The following is an 18,533-nucleotide window of genomic DNA, read 5'->3' on the forward strand; positions in this document are numbered from 1 at the left end:
AACTGTAGGCAAAAATTACCAAGTCAGATATAACGTAAAAGCTGATGAAAATGGGTGGAGACATCGTCCTTCACACGCTGCTAATGGAGCCATTCTAGCAGAAGTTAGTGAAATTTAAAACATATATGCCTGTGATCTAGTAACTCCACTCTTGGGTATAGAGCCCAAAGAAATTTTCACATAGGTCCATGAAGGTCGTGTACAAAGATGTTTATCACAGTGTTGTTTGTAAGAGAGAACTGGAAGCCACTTGAGTGTCCAACACTGGGGGAATGGATAAATAAAACAGTAGATGCTCAGCTTAGATTATTCTGCAGCAGTTTGATGCGCTAAACTAGATTTTCCTACAGCAACATAGATTATTAAAACCACATTATAGACTGAAAAAAAGGAAGCATCAGAATGAGATCCTTACAAATAGCATTTATGCAGGGTAAACACATACACATAGCATGTGAATTGTACGTCCAGGGACATATGTCAACACATAGGAGTGGGTGCACATGGTGGGGAGTGGAAGGAGTATGGGGAATGTATAGATGGAGGGGAAGATAAAACATCAGAAGGGCCTTGCATGGACCAGTTATGATGGTATGGTCATTTGCCACAAACTGAGTATGAATCATGGAACTCTCTGGACCTGAAGCCCTAATAATGATAATATTACTTTATTTACTTATTTATTTTTGTGAGGAGGATCAGCCCTGAGCTAACATCCATGCCAACCCTCCTCTTTTTGCTGAGGAAGATTGGCCCTGGGCTATCATCCATGCCTATCTTCCTCCATTTTATATGGGACGCCGCCACAGCATGGCCTGACAAGCAGAGCGTCGGTGCGCGCCCGGGATCCGAATGCGGGCCACCAGCAGAGGAGCGTACGCACTTAACCACTACACCACAGGGCCGGCCCCGATAATATTACTTTAAAATTGATGATAATAGTACCTACCTCATGGTATGTACCCTGTCTCTGGCCACGGAAGTCTCTGTAAAGTTTTACAAATTTTAGCTCTTCTATGAGAGTCTCCGGCCTCCTCTCAGGGCTTATTTCTTTTACCCTCGGAGCCTTTACTCAGGGTGTCCTTATCCTGCCTTCTCTCCCTCTCCAACCCTGCCTTCAGATTTCTTTGACTACCCCAGATCCCTGAGATAGCTGTCTGTGGAATTTTGGGTACTTTTTGTTTGGGACTTGAGCATGGAGCCAGGCTGTAACAGAGCTGTGAGGGGCAAGTCCTATTTCTTCTTCCCAAACCATGAGCTCCCTGAGGGTCTTCTTACATCTCACTCCCATCTCATTTCCCATTCCAGTGCACACAGGGTAAAGACAGGTAAACTGAGTCAGGAAGTGTGAGATGTGGAAGGGAACAGCATTTAGTGAGCACCTATCCTGTGCTAGACCCAGCACTAAGGTCTTGGCCTTGCTTAATCCCCATGACCACCCTGGGAGGTAGGTGGGCCCATCTCATCAGACAGATGAGGGAACGGGAGGCCCAGAGAGGCCAGGACACTAACTAGACAGGAGGCCTCGGTCTGTGTGGCTCCCAATCCAAGATCTGAACAAACAACTTGTTCAGTCTTAGGGCCAGGACTGGGACCCAGGTCAGAACTCCTGAGTCAACTCCCAGTAGAGAAAAACCTCCATTCCACACTGATAATCCAATTCCTGCCATCAGGGGAGGGGAGACCCTGCCATTTAGAGGCTTAAAAAGACCCTCTACACTATTTAGTATGGTCAGTTTGAGGTAATGAGATAAGAGATTCCCTCAAGTCCCTTCTCCTCTTGTGAAGCTCAGTTTCTCCCACCGTAAAACAGGGGGAATAGACGTCTCTGGGCTCTGGGAACTCTTTTCTCAGTCGGCCAGCAGGTGGAGCCCACTCTTCATCCCTCCCTTGGCCTCCAGAAAGCCGCAGAGTCGCGGGGAGGAGGCGGTGTCCCGGGGCCGAGCCTCGAGACTAGCGGGACAAACAAGGACGCAGCCCACCCGCACCTGGCAGGGCGGCCTGCTGAGCCTCGGGCGACTGCCCAGGGCCTTAGGGTGCCGCCCCCTGCAGGACATTCTCGGTACTGCAGGGGCCAGAGCCCCGAGGGCGGGGACGGGAGTGGAGGCCCGGCGTCCGGGTGTCAAGAGGGGGCCCTGGGGATGGGGCCCACAGGCGAGAGAGTGAGGGACCCAGAGGCAGGGTTGCGGGCCCGCATGGCTACAGGCTACAGGTAGTTGTCCTCGGCCGCGTCGCCCTGGCCCGGGGAGCCCCGCGCCTCCTCGTCCGTGCTTTCGTCGTCGTCAGGGGCCAGCGCCTCGATGTCGTGCGTGATGTCGGCCAGCAGCCGGTGGAAGGCCTGCGCCTCGGGCCGCTGGGCCGCGCCGTCGTAGCTGCGCACGGCCGACGCCGACGTGGAGCTCATGCTGCGCTTGATGCGGCCGAAGCTGTCGGTGAGGATGCCGCCCTCGCGGATGCCCACGCCCTCCAGGAAGCCCTCGAAGTAGCCAATGTCCTGGTCCGGGATGAAGGGCCGCATCCCTGCGGGCCGAGGGGCAGCGTGATCCTGGGCCTTCAGCCCTTCCCCTCCCCCAGCGGAATCACCGCCTCTGGAGATCTGAGTTCAAATCCCCGCCCCGCCACTCACGGGCTGTGTGGCCCTGCACAAGTTCCTCGACTCTCTGAGCCAGAGAATGACACGATGCTCGGCGCACAGTAAATGCTCACTACATGTTCGCTTATTATTGTTATTATTATTATCACAATTGTTATATTCCCATTTATGAGTCGTGTGACTCTCATTAACTAACTACGCTGAGCCTTATTTTCCTCCCCTGTAAAATTGAGATAATGGCACCTCCCTGTTCTCCCGGTAGGGATGTGAGGATTAAATAAGGTACTTAGGCCACACTAAGTGCCCCACAGAAGGTAGCTCGTTTTGCTTCCATCTCTACTTACTAGCTATGTGACTTCTGTACTTCGCTTCTCTGAGCCTCAGTTTCCTCATCTGCAAAATGGGGGCAAATAATAATTTCTCCTTCTCAGAACTAAGGGCATTCATTGATATGATGCTTGGCAAACGGTAACTGCCAAATACGTGTTAGCTTATTAATAGTATTATTCCTGTTATTATTAGCTTTGCTTACTAGCTGTGTGATCTTGGACAAGTTCCTTAGCCTCTCTGAGCCTCAGCTTCCTCATGGAGTAAAATGGGAAGAATTATTCCCTCTCCCAGCTTTGCTGTGAAGATGAAATGGCTGTACCAGTGCTTTCTTTTTATTGGCAGGCACGTCCCTTCCCCTCTCTGCACCTTGGTCTCCTCATATGCCCCACGGATCTCACCATCTTGGCCTTATTGGAGGCTGCGGGGTAAGAAGTAAATACTCCCAGCCTGGTGCCTGACGGGGGATGTCATGGACCATGAGGGGCCTCGGCTGACCCTAGGGGGCGGGGCAGAGAACTCACCAAGGAGGAGGAACTTGCGCCGGTCTCCGTAGAGCTTCAGCAGGCCGGCGCAGTAGTCCTGGATGGGCAGCCCCAGCCGGTACTCCCGCAGCAGCAGCGCAAACTGCTGGATCTCAGGGGGCCCTAGCTTACTCCGCAGCTGTGGGGACACCATTCGAGATCAATCCCGGGGAGCTCCCCCACCCAACCCCTGCCTAAAAGACCCAGAGCCCTCTCTAAGGGCATATTTGTCTCAGCCCCCCTCTGAAGACCCTTCCATGGCCTGCTGGGGGACATCCAGACCCCTTGGGCTGCATCTGAGAATGGGATGTGGACTCAAGCTGCCAGATTTCATATCCTGACCCCTTCATTGACCAGCTCTGTGATCTTGGGTAGGTGACAGCCTCCCTGACCCTTGCTTTCCTCATCTGCCAAGTGAGGATAATGATGGCATCTCCCTCTGGGGTTGTTGAAAGGATTAAAAGAAATGATGCACAAAAGGGGCTTAGAACAGTGCCTGGTATACAGCAAGCACTCAATTAATGCTAGTTGACATTAGTTAAGGCCTTTGAGAAGCTAGCCTCAGTTTACTCTCCTAACCCCATGTCCCGTGCTGACCTCTGAGGTCCTACGCTTCAGTTACGTGCAGGATTATTGGCAATTCCTGAATATTCCCATGTGTTCTCCAGCCTCCAGGCCTTTGTGCTGTTTGCCTGCGTATCCCAACTCACCGTGACCATGTAATCCTGCAACTGCTCGACGCCCAGGCCACTGTGGTCGCTGCCGCTGCAGTGGGAGCCATGGAAAGAGGGTGTGGACGTGCCGCTGTAACACGCTTCAAATGTGTCCTGGGAGCCATTGCTGCAGGGGCAGGCAGAAACGGGCCCTCACTCTCCTCCCTCCAGTCCCTCTCCCTGTGGCAGACTGAAGGTGGGAGGGCACGGCTACCAACGCGCTGGTCCTGGGGCCTCAGCCCAGATTCAAGGCCCCGCATGATCTGCCTCGTCTTTCAAGCCTCATCTCTTGCTGTGCTCTCCTTTGCTCTTTATGCTCAGGCCACCCTGCCTTTTCCCTTTTCCTCTAATACTCCAAGTACTTCCTCACCTCTGGGCCTTTGCACATGCTGTTCCCCCTGCCTGGAATGCCTCTCTCCTTGTCTTTCGCTCAAGTCATTCTTATTCATCTTTGGATCTTAAATGTCACCTTCTCAGGCAAGTTTTCCTTGATCCCCCCAGACTGCATTAGACACTCTGTCCAATGTGGTCATAAAGTCTATAGATCTATGCATGACATGCAAGGCCTTTCCAGATCCCCCACCAAACGTCCTCCCTGACCACTCTGTCCCTCACACCCTCTGCTGCAGCCACAGCGGCCCCCTGGCTGCTCCTCTGACACACCAAGCTTTATCCAGCTTCAGAATCCTCGCACGTGCTGTTCCCTCTACACACATTGCTCTGCCCCTTCCCTCCTCCAGGTCTCAGTTCAAGGGTCATCACCTCTGAGAGGCCCTCCTGACTCCCCAGATGAGGCAGGGTCCCCACAGCCTCTCTCTCAGGACTCTGAGCTTCTCTTTAGTGCTTATTACCATTAATGCTTGTTACCATTAAATAATGACTTCACTGTCTCCTGTGCTAGACTCTAAACCATGCAAGAGCAGGGACCTTGGTGTTTTCTTCGTTTGCTGAGTACCTACTATGTGCCAAGCGTGGGTCTCGTTTTGTCTTGTTCCCACTGTGGTCCTAGCACACAGCACAGTGCCTGGCACGTGATAGGTACTCAATAAATATTGCCTAATAAAATGTCAACCTGCTTCCTGGTCTCTAAATTGTTCCAGAAGCATCTTCCATTGTTACCTACAGAGAAGCAGTGTAGCTTAGTGGTTAAGGGTGTGGACTCTGGAGGCAGCCTGCTTGGGTTCAAATCCCAGGCCTACAACTTACTAGCTGCTTGACCTTGGGCAAGCTACCTAACTTCTCTATTCCTCAGTTTCTCTATCTGTAAAATGGGATGAGAAAAATTGGCGTCATAGAGGAGTTAATATATGTAAAGCACTTAGAGTCATGGACTATAAGCAATAAATAAACAGTAGCCACTGTAATGTTGCTATGTTGATTAAAAAATAACGAAGTGCTTTATAGGACAGCACTTGGCACAGAGCAAGCTCAATTAGTCATTATCATGGTTGTCATCTCTCCAGCAAATATCAGGTTGTTTAAGGACTGGTCCAAGGCACACAATATCAGGAGGGCAAATATATTGCCACTAAAAAGGTAAAGGAAAGGAAAAAAGGAAAAAAAAGGAAAAGGAGGGCATATACCACTGGCAGAGACTGCTACTTGTCAAGCGAAAGGCCTTAGTAACAGAAGTAGCCTGACCAACTCATCCTGCTTTGCCTGGGACTTTCTGGCTTCAGGACTGAAAATCCCGTGCCCTGGGAAACCCCTCAATCCTGGGCAAACTGGGGTGTGGTCGGTCACACTAAATAGAACCCTGGACAATGTGCCCAATGGAGAAATTTTTTTTTTTAATCCTACATTTTCCAGTCCTGCCTGTAGCTAGTTGCGGCCATGTGACCAAGTTCTGGCCAATGAGGTGTAAGCAGAAATTGTCAGGTGGGAATCCCAGCAAAGCTCTTTAAAGAGGCCCTGGTATGCTACTGTGATGGCTGGAGCTATAACCACCATCTTGGTTCTTGAGGAAACCCTGAGGATGGAAGCAAGGGCTGAGGAGGGAGGAAAAGATAAGCGTGGGGCCCTGATGACCATAAGGCCGTGAACTCCTGGTCTACTTTATGTAAGAGACAGGAGAAAAAAGCTCTTGTTTAAGCTTCTATTTTAGGGTTTTCTATTACATGGAACCAAAACTAAAGTAAACCAAAATTATTTTTTGGCATTAGCTGTGATTTTGGACTCCACAGGCCACGGTGTCAGGACGACTGGGAGAGAACCGCAGGCCTACATGGACCCAGTTCTAGGTCCTGGTTGTCCCCTGGGCTTCTCAGAGGTCTGGATCCCATGAGCTCCTAGGTCCCAGTCTACCTCCCACCCTCAGTGCCCAGTGTCTCAGCACAAATCTAGGTAGGGTCACTTTCTCCCACCCTCTCTTGCCCACAGGGGACTCAAGAATGCCGAGAAGAGTGACTCTGTTTGTGTAGGAGTGGGCAGGGTGGGCAAGAGTGGGGTCCCCGGCAAGGGTGGTACCTACAAGGAGCTACAGCAGCTGAAGTCGGCGTCGTAGGCGTAAGTCCCGTCCGTGCGGCAGCTGTCACCTGGGCCAGCAGACAGAGGGGCTGTCAGAGGCAGCAAAGAGGGACCAGCATCCCTGGCTCCCTGAGGCCCCACTCTCCTCCCCACCCTGAGGTTGGGATGGTGGCTGGAGGATGGATGGCACCGGAAGCAATGGTAAGTGTGTTAGCTTTTACTTCGAGTGAAATGGGCAGCCAACGGAAGATTCTGACCATGGTTCCTGCCCCCACCACCAACACACAGCTGGCGTGGGGCAACTCGCCTTCCCTCTCCTGGCCCTCAACTTCCCCAACACTGGACAATACGGCCTCCTGCCTACCTCATGGGGATCTTGGGGGTAGCAGGCTAGGGAACAGGTGAGGGAGGGTTTTGTAAACTGTGTGTGTTTGAGCGAGACAAAAAAGAACTTTATAAGGGGGAAGGAACTCAAAATCTTGAGAAGAAAGAAGCACATTTACAGAGAACTTGCTCTGCACCTGGCCCTGTTACCTCACTAAATCCACGAGCCTCACCCTTCCGACCTTGGCTCACTCAGTGTCACTTCCTCAGGACCCTCCCAGGGGAGGAGGTTCCTCATTATGCGTCCTCACAGCACAGTGTGTGGTTACACTGCATTTGTGTAGCGATGTAATGACTGTCGGCCTGCCTCAATAAAGCAGGTGAGGGCAGGGTCATGTCTGGTTTTGCTCACCGGTATATCCTGGTGATTTGCAGGATCCAACACATAGTAGGTGCTCAATAAATATTTGTTGAATGAATGAGTTTATTGAAATATTTGTTAAATTATTGCATTTACTTGTCCACCATCCCTGTGAGAGTCAATGAACTATCCCAACTTCCCACAGGCGGGAGTGCTTCCAGAAGGAAGGAGCCGGCTCCCTGTCGCTGAACCTATGCAAACAGGAACCACGTTGAGGGGGCTGTGGCTGAGGAAGTTCACTTACGGCCTTGAAGGCAGCATGGGGAGTGAGGCTGTTGCAGATAGAAGCTTTAGAGTGAGAGACGCCTGGATTTGAATCCTGACTCTGCCATTTCCCAGCTGTGTGACCTTGAGCAATTTATCGACTACTCTGAGCCTTAATGTCTTTATCTGTAAAACTGGAATCATAAGGCCTCAGAGAGTTCTTTGATCTGTTCAGAAAATACTTCTTGAGCATCTGTGATGTCCCTGGTCTCATGCAAGGCACAGGGGATACAGTGGCAAACAGGATAGGAAAGGTTGCTACGAGCACATTAGTACTGTGCTTGGCACATAGTTCGTGTTCAATAAATGCCTCTACTGGTCTCATTCTCATTCCAGCCCTTGATTGCTTTCAAGGAAACCTTCAATTTCCGGTCTGGAAATCTTGATTTTGACATAGAGTCCTAGTGGACCTAGATGGCTCAGTAAACAGACAATGCGTGTCTTAGGTTTCTGCAAAGCAGAGACTCCAAAAACCAAAGGGAGAGAGAGCAGTTCAGCTCTGAGGGGCTCGTTCTGAATCTGGCAACCGGCACATGTATGAAGAAGCAAGGTTTGAGGTCATCATGAAAATCAACATTTTATTTTAACTACGTAGCGGGGTACCCTGTAACTGTGGTAGAGATCAGGCCCCTAAAGGCTTTCATCAGCCCGGGTCCTGGGCCATCTCCCCTCCCCCAGCCTTTCTGGATGTTTCACAGGAGGGGCAGCCAGGGGTTCGGGTACTCACTGCGGCTGCAGAGCCAGGGCCGTTCGGGTGTGGACGTGTAGTGGTAGCCGGCCCGGTCCACGCACTCGATGCTCTGGTCCCCGTAGATGATCTGGAAGACCTGACAGATGAGGGCACAGGACTCCTCGGCAGCATCCTGGTCCAGGGAGGAGGACAGAGAGCTCAGGCCCTCACCAGTGACCAGGATGCCCCTGCTTCCTAAAACACAGCGTGAGGAGGCTCACAGGGGTGGGCGCACACACATACACGCGTACCCAATGGATACCTTTAAATTGACCTTGAGGACATTCCGCATCAAAATTATATGGCCATTCTCTGGGTCTTGGACCCCTTTATAAAATCCAGCAACAACTCTAACTCCTTTGCCCTGAAAAATGTGCACATGCACCCCAAATTTCTGGGGGATTCACGGGCCCTCCTGAAGCTTATCTAAAATGAGCCCTAATTTAGTTTAACTTATAGGTAGGAAGCGGAGGCCCAGAGAGATGAAGTGATTAGCCAGGACTAGAACCCAGGTCTCCTAATACCTACTAGGAGGAGGAAGAATTAAATGTATGATTTAGGCTCAACATGGTTACTACTACTGGATGCCATATTTAGACATGAGCTTCCTGGTACCCAGGGCAAAAATGGAAGCAGGATGAATATATGAACTTCAGTTTCTGATAGAAGGAAGGAATTTAAGTTCCTGGGTGAAACTTTTTTGAGATTGCAAATGTGAAGAGGAATTTGCCTCTTTAATTTACCTCTTTATGTCTTTAAGCAAGAGACATAGAAAGACAATAACTGATGAAGAGACCATCTTCATGAAGCCGTTTCCTATTTTGTGCCTCTAAAAAAGCCCTGGGTGTAAATTAAAATGTAACCCAGGATAGGCATTTTGGGATGGCAGAATGTACTAAACATTAAACCAGGATTGATCCTTACAATAACCCTACAAAATGGACAGAAAAGAGAGGATTCTTATTTTATAAAGACACTGAGGCTTAGAGTAGTTAAGTGACTTGCCCAAGCTCACACAGCGGGTTCACAGCATTGGTAAACATCCGCATCCAGGTTTTTTGACTCTAACTTTTGTACCCTCCTTGGGACCACGATGCCTTGGATAGGAGGCCAGAGGCTCAGATACTCCCGGAAAACAACTCTTCATTTATTTGCTCATTCCACACATTCTCATTTAGTCCTATTGCTTGGCAGGCACTGGTCTAGGCTCTGGGGCCACAGAGGTGAATTAGATGAGGTCTGTACCCTAAAGCCCTCACAGTCCACTGAGATAAACAGGGCACACTGTTCCCTCTGCCTAGAATTCACTTTCCTGGCTCTTTGCCCTGCTGACTCCTTCCTCTCCTTCACATTTCAGTTTAAAAGGCACCAACTCGTTTCCCCTGTGGAAAATGGATCTCCTCCCTCATCATCACTGTAACCCTCTTGTTTTCTTCTTGGTCCCCATTGCAAAGCATAATAATATAATATGCCTTAATTCATCCACTCATTCACTATTTATTGAGCATCTGTTGTGTGCCAGGCACTGTTCCAGTGCTGGAGATACCACAATGAAACATCCAGAACACATAGGTCTCTTGCACTCTCCAAGGAGACCAGTCTGGCTGGAGTGGAGTGAAATAAAGAAGACAGTAGAAAGAGATGAGGCCAGAGAGGGAGTGGGCATAGTGGCTGGAGCCACCATTGTAAGTGAGTGGCCTTATAAGCAGCTGTAAGGACATCAGCTTTTACCCTGAGTGAAATGGGAGCCACTGGAAGATTTTGAGCAGTGACACGATGTGACTTACGTGTTAACAGGGCTGCTCTGATCCTGTGCGGGACAGATTGTAAGCAAGGGCCAAATCAGTGAGGGGTGACTACATGATCTAGGTGATAGAAGATGGGCATGGACCCGGGTGGGGACAGGGGGGACAAGTAGACGGGTTTTGGTTATATTTTAAAAATAGGGCCCACAGGATTTGTTGACAGAGTAGATATGGGTTGTGAGAGAGAGAGGAGCCAAGGATCACTGCAAGGTTTTGGTCTGAGCAACGGAAGGACAGAGCTGCCATTAATCAAGACAGGGAGACTAAGGAAGCGCAGGTTTGGGGGAGAAGATGGGAGCTCAGCTTTGGGCGTGTTAGGTTTGAGATGGTCATTAGGCCTTCGAATGAGAGGCTGAGTGGAGAAATGTATCTGGAGATCTGGTGAGAGATAAATGTGGAGTTCTCAGTGTTTTAAAGGCTATGAGACTAGAGATCACCTAGAAACGAGCGTAAAGGAGAGAAGAGGATCAAGGACTAAGCCTGGAGCACTCCAACCTTAAGAGGCTGGAGAGAAGAGGAGGAACCAGCTCCCGAGCTGGGGCAGCAAGGGAGGCAGGAGGAAAACCAGGAGAATGTGGAGAGCTGGGTGCCAAGTGAGAAAGTGTTTCAAGGGGGAGCCAGTCAGCTCTGGAGTCCGCATTTCTGGTTATTATCCATCTCTCCCTCTAGACAGGCGCATGTCTGTCTGTTTTGCTCACCACAGTGTGCATACAGAGGGAGCTGGGGGCCCTGGGTCAGAGGAAAAGCTTGGAAGGCTCAGGGCTTGAGGGTGTCTGCTGGACTGTGAGCTCCCTAAGGGGGGACACCAAATATGTCTTGTTCATCGTTCCTCTCTGTATCCATAGCACCTAGTCCAATGCCTAGCACAAAGTTAGCGCTCAATAAACATGGTCAAATAAATAAAAGCAAACGTGAATGGGGGTAGGGAAGGCAAGAATGGCTGGGAAGGCTTCTGTCTTGAGTGACCACCATAGTTACCAAGAGTACAGGCTCTGAACTTCCTGGGTCCTAATGCTGAAATCACCACCGGCTTCCTGTCTGACCTTGCACAAGTTACTTAGCCTCTGGGTCTCCGTTTCCTTCTCTATAGAATGGGGATGGTTGAAATATTTGCCTCTAGGGGTTACTGTGAGAATGAATAAGTTAATGCTGGTTCTGTGTCGGGCATGGTTTGGCACTTGGTTCATGCTGGTGATTAGTGTCCTCATGATTGTTACTGTGGTAGTGCCGACACTGACGACACTGGAGAAGGAGCAGGGCTGGAGAAGGGGTTAGATCAAGGCTGTTTTGGCCATTCTGAGTTTTCATCCCATGGGGGCAGCAAGGGGGAGGTGTCCAGCGCTGGAGTTTAGAAGCCTTTTGGCGTCATGGACACAGGTAGTACCTGGAGTCCTGGGCAGGCCCGAAGGAGGGAGAAGGAAAGAGGTCAGGGTAGACCTCGGGAACCTCCTGAGGAGGTTGGGAGGAGGGTGGGAGGGCGCCCGGGAGGCAGGGCGCAGGGGCGCCAGGTGCCCTCGGGCTCACCCTGTTGGCCACAGCCAGGATGACGAGGTTGCAGTAGGCGTCGGGGCTGGGGTCCTGCGGGTCCAGGGGGTTGGAGCCCGGGTGGCGCCGCTCCCAGCTGCCGCCGCCCGCCTGCCTCCGCTCCCAGCTGCCGCCCGGCTTGCCCGCGCCGCCGCCGCCGCCGCCGTGCCGCCGCTCCCAGCTGCCGCTGAACGTCTGCCGCCGCTCCCAGCTGCCAGACGCCCGCGCCCCGGCGCGCTGGCGCTCCAGGCTGCCGCCGCCGCCGCCCCCGGCCCGGGCCTCGGCGCCCGCGCCCCCGCCCCACGCCATCCGCCAGTCCAGGCTGCAGATGGTGTGGCGCCGCTCCGTGGTGCCCACCCGCCGCTTCTCGGGCGCCGCGCCCGGCGGGCCCGGGTCGCGCCCCGCGCCGCCGGGGCTGGCGTCTACGCCGGCCGGCACCGGGTCCACGCCCAGACCTAGGAGAGGCCGGGTGGCCGTCAGCCGCAGGCGATCCGGGCTAAGAGCCCCCTCCCGAGGCCAGCTGGGGGGACTGACCTTGCCACCCAGAGGTCCACCCGCGCCTGGCCCCGCCCCTGGCTCCAAAGTCTTGAGGCCAGACCCACCCCCACGTCGCGTTATTACATTTGGGCCCCGCCCCCGGCCTCAGGCTCCCCCCCCTGGTTTTGGCTCCGCAGGCCATTCCCACCAGCCCACCCGACCCCCGCCATCTGGTCTGAGGGTGGTGGTCAACCTCTCCCCTACCTCTGTACCCTTGACTCGGACCCTGTCCCTGGTTTCAGGGCCCCTCCTTGGATTCCGGCTTCCCCTCAACCCCGCCCCCGGTCTCAGGCCCCGCCCCTAGTTTGGCTTTGTCCGACCCCTCCCACCAACTACCCTGGCCACGAGCTCCGCCTCCCCGGCCTGTGGCCCCGCCCCTAGATCGGACTCGGCTCCTCGCCGGAGGTTCCCTCCAGCTTCAGGGCGCCGCAGCCACGCTCCCCTTCACCTCGCCGTTTAACTTCAGGTCTTAGCATTCTGGCTTCTCCACCCTTCTCCGGCTCCGCCACCTGGCCTCAGGATGGTGGGTCAGGCCGCCCACCCTTCATCCTCAACCTTGGGCTCCGTCTTCCTGCATATGGCCTGTCCCTAGTCTTAGGGTAGTGTGGTCAGGCCTTTTCCATCACCCCATCACCCAGTCTCAGGCCCCGCCCCTGCCCCAGGTCATGCCCCTTCCCAAAGCTAGGCATTGGCCGTTTCCCTCTTCGCCTCCCGGCCCTGCCCCCGGCCAGGCCCCGCCCGCTGTACCGGTCTTAAGCACGAGCAGGTGCAGCGCGTCGTCCTGCAGGTAGGAGGCGGCGGCGATCTCGTGAGTGGGGATGCGCAGGATGAGCTCCTCGTTGTCGCGCCAGGTGAGCAGCAGGCAGCGGGCCGACAGGCTCAGGATGCTGTCCTGCTCCGCCGTGGTCTTCAGCGGCAGCTCCTTCAGCTGCTGCGGGGTGGGTCAGGTCGCTTGAGTCCCCGGCGGCCTCGGGTGGGAGAGGGACAAGGGGACAAGACCCTGCCCATCCCTCTCCCCAGAGCCTCACCCTGGCCGTGTCCAGCAGCTGCAGGAGCTCGTCCCGGCTGGAGGGGTTCAGTGAGGAGGTGACCCAGGTGAGGTGGCCCAGGAACTGGATGAGAGATGGGGTGGGGGTGGGAAAAGGGCAGAGAGAGGTCACCCTGAAGCCTTGGAGGACCCTGACTCCTCCCGGAGGCAGTGTGGGCAGACTGAGCTAGAAATATCTGAATTAATAGTAATAACCTGATAATAACTGTTATTAAGGCCGTCATAGAAGCCAGACACAGTCCTAAGAGCTTTATGCATGTTCATTCATTTATCTTTGCTTTAAGGATGAGAAAACAGGCACAGCAAAGCTAAATAACATGCCCAATATTATATAGTCAGAAAGTCTGGACTCCACACACCAGAGCCCACAACCTCACTGCTAGCTTATATTGCCTGAACACTTGCTGAGGGTCCACACCCTCAGGACCAAGAGGCTGGCTTGAACCCAGGCCTCTTTCCCCTGAGCCTCCCCTGTGTGAGACAGGGCTGGTTAGGAGTTGGTGTGGGGGACAGGTAAGGTCTCTCCTGATGGGGTCCAGGACATGCTGCCCCAAAATATGGCACCTTGGCCTATTGAATATCTTAAGCTGTAGGAGTTTGAGAAAATGTCAAAAGCAGGAAGGTCACTCTGACCCCCCCCCCATCACCCTTCTTCCCTGAAAAGCAGGAAATAAATCTCCGGTGTGAAAGGTACCCTCCCTGGTACTGGGTGGAAGGGGGACATCCTTACCACCAGATACAGGGAATTTAGGGCCAAGAAGGCTGTATAAACAAACCTTGTTACTTCTTCACCATTTACTACCCCAAGCCCAAACCACTCTGCCTTGCCAGTTCTACACAAATTTATTGTTTCTTTGTCAAAAAGGAATAAAAGCTCCTGCTCTGGTCACTTCTTGGCGTCTTCATGCTCTTGTGAAGGCTCTCATGTACGTGTAAAAATTTAATAAAATACATATGCTTTTCTCTTGTTACTCTCTCTGTCAGTTTAATTTTCAGACCCAGCCAGGGACCCTAAGAGGGTCGAGGAAAACTTTTTCCTCTACGCTCCTCACCCCAAGATTCTTCCCACACCCTATCCTCATCCCGCACGCACCTTCACCTCTTTCTCCAGGTAGTCACACAGCAGAATCTGGGGGTCGATGAGGTAGTCGGGGGGATAGAGGGGCATGGAGTGCAGGGGTCGGCGGCTCACACTGCTCCGAAAGGCTGCTCGGCGTGCGGCCTTGGGGAACACCAGCCTCCGGATGGGGGATACGAAGCCCTAGGGGTGGGCCGGGGAGGCAAGGAGATAACAGAAAGTCAGTAACAGCAACAGACTTTATTGAGCACTTACCATGCTTAGCGTTTTACTTACCTAATTTAATTCTCACAAAAGGTCTGCGGAAGGGAGTTCTGTGATCCCCATTTTACAGATGGAGAAACTGAGCCCCAGAGAGAACTAGCTGATACGTTCACCAGCTAGTAGCGGTAGAACCAATAGTTACCCCTGGGCAGTCTGGCTCCAAAAATCCCATTTTAAATACCCAGGTGAGGGTGGAGGCCCTGCCAAGGCCCGGGCTCGGACTTAAGGAATGGGCCCAGGCTGGGGCAAGTACAGAAAATATTAGGATGCAGTGTGGCTGGGTGGTAAGAGCAAAGGTCTTTGTTAAGCTATTCTCCGTGCTTTCCTAAAAATTAGAAACAGTTAATAAGTACATTTAAGTGTAATCCAGTGGGCACCTGCATAAAGATAGCCTGGAGGAAGGTTAAAGGAGCACATTCCAGGGCCCCAGCCCAGCCCGACAGAATCTAACTCTTGCAGGAAAGTTTGAGCACTACTCTAGAGCTGCAGTTCTCAGCGTGGTGCCTGGGTCCCCAGCAGCAGCCACACAGCATCACCTGGGAACTTGAGAGAAATGCACATTCTCGCACTCCATCCCAGACCTAATGGATCAGAACGTGGGGGTGAGACCCAGTGGTCTGTGTTTTAACAAGCAATCAGGTGATTCTCTTGCACGACCAGCTCAAGTTTTAAAACCAATATCATAGAGCCTGGATGAGGTATGTGGAAGCTCTGAGAAATGAGAAACCCTCTCATTGGAAAGGGCATTCCAATCAGAGGGCCCAGCATGTGCAAAACCCTGGAGGCTTCAACGGCCCTATGAGCACAAGCCTGGAGAAGCTGTGTGTATACAGTTGTGGCTGAATTATGAGATGAACAAGTCATAGAGACCTTGAAAGCCAGCTATGGAGCCGGAGCTTTATCCTGTGTATGAGCGTGTGTGTTTGTGTGAGTGGGGTGGGGAGGTAAATGTTTTGTCTGTGGCCCTGAATGGTCCAGCTCTGCCCACCTCTCCAGCCTTATCTTACCCTACACTGCCCCTCACTCCTGCCCTCCAGCTACAGGGCCATCTTTCAGGCCCTCCTCCTTGCTACATTCCTTCCCATCATGGGCTTTTGCACAAGCTGTTCCTCTGCCTGAAACACTCTTCCCTACCCTCTTTCCTTCCACCCATCAGATCTCAGCTTAGACTGACCAGTCTAGGGCTGGGTCCCCTAATATTCTGTCCCCCAGCACTGTGTAAGGAGACTTTTATGCAATTTTACATTAGTTGCTTTTTAAAAAAAAAAAAAAATTAGTAGTTGCCTCCCCTACTAGACTGTGAGCTCAAAGGAGGGAGTGGGGACCTTGTCTGACTTTGCTCACCACTGCATCATCACCAGTACCAGACACAGAGCCTGGCACTTAATAGGTGCTCAGTAAATACCCATAGAAGGAAGGAACCAAGAGAGAGACGATGCACGTACATCTTGGCTCCCTTCTGAGCCCTCTTGATTCACATGGCAGCCTTTTAGAACAGTCTGACCCAGGTTTCCTGGGGGATGAGGGCTCCGTGGGGGTGGGGTGAGGGTGGGGTTGGAATCCGAGGGGCTCCCTGAACCGCAAAGACAACCAGGTGAGATGCCCAGAGGAGCAGACTAGAAAACTTCCGAGAGTCAGGAAAGGGTGAGGATCTAGGGGGTGGCGGAATGACCCCCAGGCTGAGGCCTTAGAGCAGCCCCCTTGTATAAAGATGGGGAGGGGGCAGGCTAGATTGGAACCCAGCAGGGCAGTACGTAGGCGTGTCAAGCCTGGCAGGCAGCCTCATGGCACAGAATTGCCCTGGCTGAGGTCCTTCTGTCTGGGGAGGCAGGGGAATGGGTCTGTTGGGTGTCTGTCTGTCCCTCTGTCTGAAAAGCTGCAGGAAGGAACCACCAAGAACACTAGGAAAGCAGTTTGGGAGTATCTTCTGATGGATCTATCTGGCTGAGTTTCCCTGGACAGTACCTGTCTGTCTGTCCATTCCAGGGATGGCAGAGGGCACTAACAGTAGGAGGACAGGTGAGAGAGTTTGGAGCCCAAATGTCTGGCTGCCCAAGGGTCAGGAGGAAGATCCTTCCAAATGAGAAGAAAGGTCCTACTTTGCCCCTCGCTGCTCACCCCCCACCCCAGGCTTCCCGCTTCCCCAGCTCCGGGGACACATCTCTACCTGCATCGCTCCCAACCTCCCACCTACCTTTTTCCCTTTCTTGACTTCATATTCCATGGCGAAGCGTCCCCTCCACTCCTGCCACCCTCCCGGTCACCCCCTCCACACTCTCCCCCCACGCAGTTCCTTTGTTCTTTTTCCTGCCTGGTCGGAAACTCCACCAGCCCTGGAGTTCCTGCTCCTCCCGTCTGATAGTGAGCAGAGGTGGGAGGGGGTGGAGGACCAGCCTTGGGACCCTCCAGCTGAAAAGTGGAAGCCCAGCTAGAGCAACCGCCCTGGGGAGAAAGCCTCAAGCTTCTAGCCAGAAGGCTCGCTGTTTAGGGGGCTTAGGGGTTGAGTAAGGCTGGGGAAGAGTACCCCAAATTTGGAGTGAGAAAATCCCAAATTCCACCCCTACTTCAGCCACTGACCTTGCTCTGTGACCTTGGCAATGAAGTAGTTCCCCCTTTCACAGCCTCAGTTTCCCCCTCCCCTCTATAAATAGGGAGTAAACATTGCCTCCCTCTCTGGGCTGCTGTGGTGAGAAATAAATGAAAGAGTGGGTGGGAAAATGCTTCATAAACTATGGAATACTGTGTCCAAGCAAGTTATGATTTAAAAAAATTAATCATTGCTATTAAGGGAGGCAGTATGCGTGGGCTTTGGAGACAAGGTGCCTGGGTTTGAAGCCTAGCTTTGCCACTTGCTAAGGTTATGACCTTGGGCAAGTCCCTTAACCTCTTGTGCCTCAATTTCCCTATCTATAAAATGGACGTAGTACCAGGTCTGACCTCCTGGTGACCTTGTAAGGACTAAATGCACTTAGAAGAGCTCCTGACACATATGAAGTGCTCAATAAATGTTAACCATTTACCTATCTGTGTGTCTGTGTGTCGTGGGCTGTTTTACTATCTCTTGGGAGAATATTAGGGAGACTAGGGTCCCTTTGCGGATTTGTGCTGAGCACTTTACATACTTCATCTCACTTATTTCTCATAACATTGGTGTGCCATTATTATACCTATTCTAAAGATTTTAAAAACAGGCTAAGCTGCAGAGACTGGTTCAAGGAGGTCACACAGGGAAGAACAGAAGAACCTGAGATCTCTGCCTGGTCTGGATCTGAGGCCTCGTTCCTTACTTCTAGGGCCTATGTGCTCTGCAGGACCCACCGAGGACAGTTGGAAAGGTTCTGATTGACCCCTCCTCCCCTTGCCATGACACCTGGGTTCTGGAGACCCAAGCTCTGAAACTGACTTGCTGTATGATCCAGGGCAGGTTGCTCATTGTAACCTCTCTGGGCCTCAGCTTCCTCATCTTTCCAATGGGAACAAGAATCCCGAAGCCCCGCCCTGCAGTCAGAGGTGTGGCGTGCAAGACGTCAGGCATGGATGAGAAAGCAGCTGGAAGCTGTGAAGCGCAGGGATCAGCGTATAAGATTGTTTTCAAAGTTTTTCTGAAAGCTGGTGTGCCAGGTCAGTGCCTGTTGGAGGGAGGGTCTGAGCCCCCCACTGCCTCTAGGTGTGAGGGCCGCAGGGGACTCCCAGCCGCCAGCCTTCTCTCTTCCATGTCTCCCTCCTCCCCTCCTTGGGGAGGGGAATGGCCCAGGCTGTTTAGTGCTAGCTTACACAGCCACTCCCCCCTGCTCCCTACATCCTGCCAGTTACCCCCCAGCAGCAGGAAGTGAGTTCTCCATCAGCCTGCTGGGCCAACAGGAAGAGGCCAGGATGTGCAACCCAGTCCCTGACTGTGCTCTGGATATCAAAACT

General features: G+C 52.6%; 1 protein-coding gene across 1 annotated transcript; it reads right to left on the reverse strand.

The window, feature by feature from the left end:
• Positions 1 to 408: 408 nt before the first annotated feature.
• On the reverse strand, positions 409 to 16,842 carry CCM2L (CCM2 like scaffold protein). Its single transcript, XM_087444917.1, has 10 exons — positions 16,813 to 16,842; positions 14,370 to 14,537; positions 13,257 to 13,340; positions 12,976 to 13,159; positions 11,692 to 12,146; positions 8,360 to 8,495; positions 6,628 to 6,691; positions 4,155 to 4,284; positions 3,445 to 3,583; positions 409 to 2,520 (listed from the first exon to the last, which is right to left on the reverse strand). Exons 1-10 carry the CDS (start codon positions 16,840 to 16,842, stop codon positions 2,207 to 2,209), a joined length of 1,704 nt encoding a protein of 567 aa, XP_087301043.1. The 3' UTR covers positions 409 to 2,206.
• Positions 16,843 to 18,533: the final 1,691 nt, after the last annotated feature.

Source organism: Ceratotherium simum, chromosome 21 (genome assembly GCF_057802395.1).
Source record: "Ceratotherium simum simum isolate JZ-2026a chromosome 21, ASM5780239v1, whole genome shotgun sequence".
Lineage (NCBI taxonomy): Eukaryota > Metazoa > Chordata > Mammalia > Perissodactyla > Rhinocerotidae > Ceratotherium > Ceratotherium simum.

Bases quoted from the DNA above. Each gene is read 5' to 3' on its own strand.
- CCM2L (XM_087444917.1), bottom strand. From the start codon at position 16,842: ATGGAATATGAAGTCAAGAAAGGGAAAAAG. The intron at 13,341-14,369 runs GTGCGTGCGGGA...TCTCTCATCCAG, and splicing joins ACCTGGAGAAAGAGGTGAAG to TTCCTGGGCCACCTCACCTG. The intron at 13,160-13,256 runs GTGAGGCTCTGG...CCCACCCCGCAG, and splicing joins AGCTGCTGGACACGGCCAGG to CAGCTGAAGGAGCTGCCGCT.